At 55.9% G+C, this 6123-nt stretch overlaps 1 protein-coding gene across 1 annotated transcript in view; it reads right to left on the reverse strand.

Moving 5' to 3' along the window:
- LOC135405759 (zinc finger protein OZF-like) overlaps positions 1-6103 on the reverse strand; it is a 37012-nt gene extending 30909 nt beyond the window's left edge. The window contains exons 1-2 of the mRNA XM_064640338.1: positions 5342-6103; positions 5176-5258 (exon numbers count right to left, since the gene is read on the reverse strand). Coding sequence (XP_064496408.1) covers positions 5176-5258; positions 5342-6094 — 836 coding nt within the window. The 5' untranslated portion in view covers positions 6095-6103. The remainder of the gene's footprint in view (positions 1-5175; positions 5259-5341) is intronic.
- Positions 6104-6123: the final 20 nt, after the last annotated feature.

The following is a 6123-nucleotide window of genomic DNA, read 5'->3' on the forward strand; positions in this document are numbered from 1 at the left end:
TCCCTGCCCTCCAGGGACTCAGCAGCTCCTCCCAGGTTGGGGTCATCTGCAAACTTGCTCCGTGTCCCTTCCAGTGCTGCGTCCAAGTCATGGATGGAGATGTTGGAGAGCACAGGGCCCAGATGGAACCCTGGGGAACCCCCCTAGTGACCCCCATCTGATGTCCCCCCAGTCACTGCCACCCTCTGTGCCCGACCCGGAGCCCATTGCTGGCCCAGCACAGGGTGTGTTTATCCAGCTCTGGGCTGGACACTTTGTCCAGAGGGATCTGGGCACAGACACTATGGGAAGCTTCACTGAAACCCAAAAAGATCCCATCAACTGCCTTCCCTTGATCAGCCAGGGGGTGATGTTGTCATGAAGTAACTAAGGTTTGATCAGCAGGCCTTTCCTCTGGGGAAGCCGTGCTGGCTGTGATACCCCACAGCAGGGTGGGAGCTCAGGGGCCACCCCAGACCCCCCTTTTCCCACCTTTTCCCCCGTGGCCACTGCAGCACTGGCTGTTGGGGTGGAAGGGAACCCCCCATCAGCCCCCCAGGATGGACAGTGGGGTTGGGGACCCCCCCAGTGCAGATCCAACCCCTCCAGGGCCCCAGGGAACTGCTCCAGGGCTCAAATGATGGGAACACCAAGGGACCTCCCTGGGACTCCTCTTCCTTCTGTCCCACCCCTCCTCTTCTGCCCCTCTCCCACTCCTTTCCTATGGTCTCCCCAGCCCCCAGAACCCCTCTGCACCCAGTTGGGGTCTCCCACCCCTCTCCCAATAACTTTGGGGTCCCAACACCCCTCACACTCAGTTTTGGGGGTCTCAGCCCAACACTTTTCCCTTCTTTCCCACCCCTTTCCTATTGTCCCACTAAACCACAGCTTCCCTGTGCTCCCTTTGGGGGTCCCCACCCCTTTGGCCCCTCAGCTGAAGGGGTCCCCACCCCCTTTTTTCCCACCTTTTCTCCCCTTTCCTGCTCCCTTTCCCCCATCCCCCCTGTGGCAGGGTTCAAGGCTTAGACAAAGTTGATTGGAGAAGTCCTGCCCTGGAGTCCCGAGGTGCAGAACGGACTCCCTGGCTTTCTAAACTCCTGCTCCCAGAGGAGCCTGGGGGCAGCTGGATCCAATCTCAGCCTTGGGTTATGCCAATGGTTTGAATTTGAGGAATTATAGAGATGGGATTGAACCAGTTTTGTCCCACAGGTTTTAATGATGGAAAAGCAGATATATTTATATCAATGAACTACTTATTACTAATAATGATCAGACAAAAGGACTAAAGCAGAATTATTTACTACACGACATACACAGTAAAACTACCAGTAGTACAGGATAAGATAGGACAGGGCACTACACTAAAGCAATTGTTGAAGCAATTCTACTAAAGCTGGCAAACAAGCAAGAATTCTTAATTAGAGATGGATGGAACTCCCCCAGAGCAGCGCTCGTGGGGAGATCTCTGCTCTCAACATCCAGCAGTGACCTTGGGGGGTCCCCAGCCAACGCAGGAATCTCCACACACCCCCCAAGAAGGGTTCTGTTGGAAGAACCTGCCCCTGGGAAAGGGGACTGGCCCTTTCTGGTAGAAACCCATGGACTGACAGTCCTTGGACTCCAGGGGTTCCCTCACCATCAGGGCCTTCATTTGGGGTCGAACCAGTCTGGGGTCCAACATCTCCTGCCTTGTCCTGGCCCCCTCTCAGCTCAGCACTGACCCCTTTGCAAATGGGGCATTGTCTTGGGGCCATTGCAGGGGGGATGTCCTGCCCCAGTGTCCCAGTGTTCCTTTAATTCCCAGAGGCCCTGCAGTGTCCCAGTGGCCCCTTGATTCCATGACCTTCTGAAACACCTCAGGCTTCCTTTGGTTCCATGAGGCCCCCCTGTCACAAAGGCCCCTGGATTCCATGAATTCCGCAGTGTCACAAGGTTCCTTTTTTTCCATGGGGCCCTGCAGTGTCCCAATTGTGCCTTGATTCCAGGAGTACCCAAATTCTCCCAGGGTTCCTTTGGTTTCAGGAGGTCCCGCAGTGTCCCAGCGGCCCCTTCACTCCAGGCAGGCCCAGGGAGACGAAGGCAAAGACGGAGCCCCGACCCCCGTCAGCATCTTGGGGGGGCGGGGGGGCAGGACCCGGGAAACGGCGGCGGCTGCTGGGAAGGGACTGGGATGGACTGGGATGGACTGGGATAGACTGGGATGGACCGGGATGGATTGGGACTGACTGGGATGGACTGGGACATCAGGATACACCGGGACCAGGACTGGGACCCAGCAGGACCCCCCGGGAGCACGATCTGAGCACACTGGGACCCTCCAGGACCAGAACTAAGGCAACAGGGATCATACTGGGAGCAACTGGGACCACACTGAGGGCTACTGGGAGCAACTGGAGGCCACATAGGATATAGTGGGAGTGCCTTGGAGTCACTGGGATCATACTGGTGGAAACTGGAATGTTACTGGGGCATCTGGGAGTTACTGGGAAGGACTACGAGCATGCTGAGGGCTCTACTGGGATATACTGGGAGTGTCTGCAACCATAGTGGGGGTAACTGGGACTGTACTGGGAGTGACTGGGACTACATGAAGGGGAATTAGGACCAGGCTGGGGGCAACTGGAAGGAACTGTGAGTGACTGGATCTCTAAGAGAAGCAACTGGGATTGAGTGGGACTGTCAGGAGGGAAGACTGGTATCGTACTTGGAGTGACTGGATCTGTGCTAGGGGCAACTGGGAGCAACTGGGACCATTCTGGGATCACAGTGGGAGCAGCTTGGCCCATGCTGGGAGCAACTGAGACCAAACGAGGGTGACAGGGCTCATACTGGGATCATATCAAGAGTGAGTGGGATCATGCAGGAGCTGACTGGGATCATCCTGGGAGCAACTGGGAGTGCACTGGGGATGACTGGAAGTGGCTGTGAGCAACTGGGATCATGCTGGAAGCTTCTGGGGGCAACTGGGAATGAGTGGGACCACATGGAGGAAACTGTGAGCAACTGGGAGAGACCAGGAGGGACTGGGATCATCCTGGGACTGACTGGGCGCTGAATCCGAAAAATCGGTCCGAGAAACTGCTCAGAGACTTTTTTATCTTTAAGCAGCAAGGTATTTGTTTATTCAACGTTGGGAGCAAGCCAGCTCGCGCTGGACAAACTTGCTCCAAGGCTTCACATAAAATCAGCATTTTTGTACAATCTTCAGCTGTGATTAAATGCATATTCAAGTGATTCCAACATCTATCTCTGCATATTAAGAATAGGCGGAGTATACGTGGAGCTCAGGCGGGGCTTGGGGCGGTGCTTCTCTTGGCCCTCAATCCTGAGGGGACTTCCACTCTTCCTCCATGGCTCTGGGGGCTTCAACTCATCTTCCTCAGCTTGACCTTCCTTCTCTTCCATTCTTCTTGACCTGCCCCCTGAAGCTTGGAAAAAGCCCTGGCTCCCGGCCTATTCCTCCTATTCCAATGTCTCCCTGATCCTGCTGTCTCTCTAATTTATCCCCTCTAGGCCTAGGACATGTTCCTGTACTATTCTCTGAAGCTTTGCTCCAGTCAGTAGAACAGAACGAGCACAGATGGTCTTGGCTGTTGGGAGCTTGTTAGCAGGCCCAAATTTCTTAGTGAACTCTTTTGGGCCTGGCCTCCTGTTTCACCAGGGACACAGCCCGGGCCCGGGTGTTCCCATTCCCATTCCACGGGTTTGCATTCCTGTTCCAGGTATTCCCATCCCATTCTAGTTGTTCCCATCCCATTCCAGGAGTTCCCATTCCCATTCCAGGTGTTCCCATTCCCATTCCATGTGAACCAATTTCCATTCCAGGTGTTCCATCCCATTCCAGGTGTCCCCATACCTATTGTCCCTCCTCCCATTCCTGGTGTTCCCATCCCACTTCTGTTTTCCCCATTCCCAGTTCTTAGTGTTCCCATTCCCATTCCAGGGGTCTCCATTCCCCTTCCTATTGTCCCCATTCCCATTCCAGGTGTTCCCATCCCACCTCTGTTTTCCCTATTCCAATTCCAGGTGCCCCCATTCATATCCCAGATGTTCCCATTCCCATTCCTGGTGTCCCCAACCTGCTCCCAATGTTCCCATTCCAGGTGTTCCCATTCCCATTCCAGGTGTTCCCATTCCCATTCCAGGTGTCCCCATTCCCATTCCCCCGGTCCCCATTCCCATTCCAGGTGTTCCCATTCCAGGTGTCTCCATTTCATATCCAGGTGTTCCCATTCCCATTCCAGGTGTTCCCATCCCACCTCTGTTTTCCCTATTCCCATTCCAGGTGCCCCCATTCCAATCCCAGATGTTCCCATTCCCATTCCTGGTGTCCCCAACCTGCTCCCAATGTTCCCATTCCAGGTGTTCCCATTCCCATTCCAGGTGTCCCCATTCCCATTCCCCCTGTCCCCATTCCCATTCCAGGTGTTCTCATTCCAGGTGTCTCCATTTCAATTCCTGGTGTCCCCATTCCAATTTCAGGTGTCTCCATTCCCATTCCAGGTGTTCCCATTCCAGGTGTCTCCATTTCATATCCAGGTGTTCCCATTTCCATTCCAGGTGTTCCCATTCCCATTCCTGGTGTCCCCATTTCCATTCCTGGTGTCTCCATTCCCATTCCAGGTGTCTCCATTTCAATTCCAGGTGTTCCCATTTCCATTCCAGGTGTTCCCTCACCATTCCATGTGTCCCCATTCCCATTCCTGCTGCCCCCATTCCCATTCCTAGTGTCCCCAGTCTGCTTCCAATGTCCCCATTCCCATTCCAGGTCTTCCCATTTCCATTCCTGGTGTTCCCATCCCATTGCTATTGTCCCCATCCCATTCTTTATGTCCCCATTCCCATTCCAGGCATTCTCATTCCCTTTCCAGGTGTTCCATCCCATTCCAGGTGTCACCGCTGACATTTCCCCTGCTGGTTTACCATTAAACCAGCACACCAGGTCTGTGCCCAACGGGGGTCCCTGTGGATCATCCAACGCGGGTCCTCCCATGGCTGATGGAGTTGGAGCAGCGGCCGAAGCTCTTCCCGCAGTCGGGGCACTCGGGGCTTCTCTTACCGGTGGGTCCGTTGGTGGGAGGTCAAGGAAGAGCTCTGCGTGAAGCTCTTCCCACACTCCCCACAGTGGAAGGGCCTCTCCCTGATGTGGAGGCGACGGTGGGTGTAGAGGGTGGAGCTGTCCCACATTCCCTACACGTGTAGGGCTGTTCCCCAGTGGGGATGTGCTGGTGGCTGAGCAGCTTGGTGCTTGTGCTGAAGCTCTTCCCACATTCCGAGCACTTGTAGGGCCATTCCCTGGTGTGGATGCAATGGTGTTTGCAAAGGCTGGAGCTGTCCCTGAAGCTCTTCCCACACTCTGCACACGTGTAGGGCCTTCCCCACTGTGGATCATCTGGTGTCGGAGCAGGTTGGAGCTCTGATTGAAGCTCTTCCCACACTCCTCACACATGTAGGGCCTTTCCCCACTGTGGATCATCTGGTGTCGGAGCAGGGTGGAGCTCTGATTGAAGTTCTTCCCACACTCCCCACACGTGTAGGGCTTTTCCCCACTGTGGATGCGTCGGTGATTGTGGAGGGTGCGCCTGTTCCTGAAGCTCTTCCCACACTCCTCACACGTGTAGGGTTGTTCCCCATTGTGGATCATCTGGTGTCGGAGCAGGTGGGAGCTCTGAGTGAAGCTCTTTCCACACTCCCCACACGTGTAGGGCCGTTCCCCAGTGTGGATGTGCTGGTGCCTCAGGAGGTCGGATCTCTTGCTGAAGCTTTTCCCACATTCCAAACACCTGAAGGGCTTCTCCCTGCTGGGAGGCTGCTCAGGGACCACCAGCTCGCAGCTCCACCTCAAGCTCCGGCCGCCTTCCCGGCACACGCTGGCTCTTTCCTCCTCACAGCCCCCTGGGCTGGCTTTGCAGCCCCTCCTGCGGGGGCATCTCCGGCCCTTTTCCTCCCCGCTGCCTTCCTGTGCCGGGGAGCCCTTCAAAACGGCCTCTCCCACCAGGCTCTGCCGCCGGGATTTGTCCTCCGCGCTCTCCGGCCTCACCTCGGGGCCTGGGGCAGGAAGCAACAAGGACACGCAGGGGATTTGCCTCCGGTCCACAGGGAAGCCCAAGGACATCCCCCCAACTCCGGCCCCGGCAGGACGGC

The sequence above is a fragment of the Pseudopipra pipra genome, chromosome W (assembly GCF_036250125.1).
Source record: "Pseudopipra pipra isolate bDixPip1 chromosome W, bDixPip1.hap1, whole genome shotgun sequence".
NCBI lineage: Eukaryota > Metazoa > Chordata > Aves > Passeriformes > Pipridae > Pseudopipra > Pseudopipra pipra.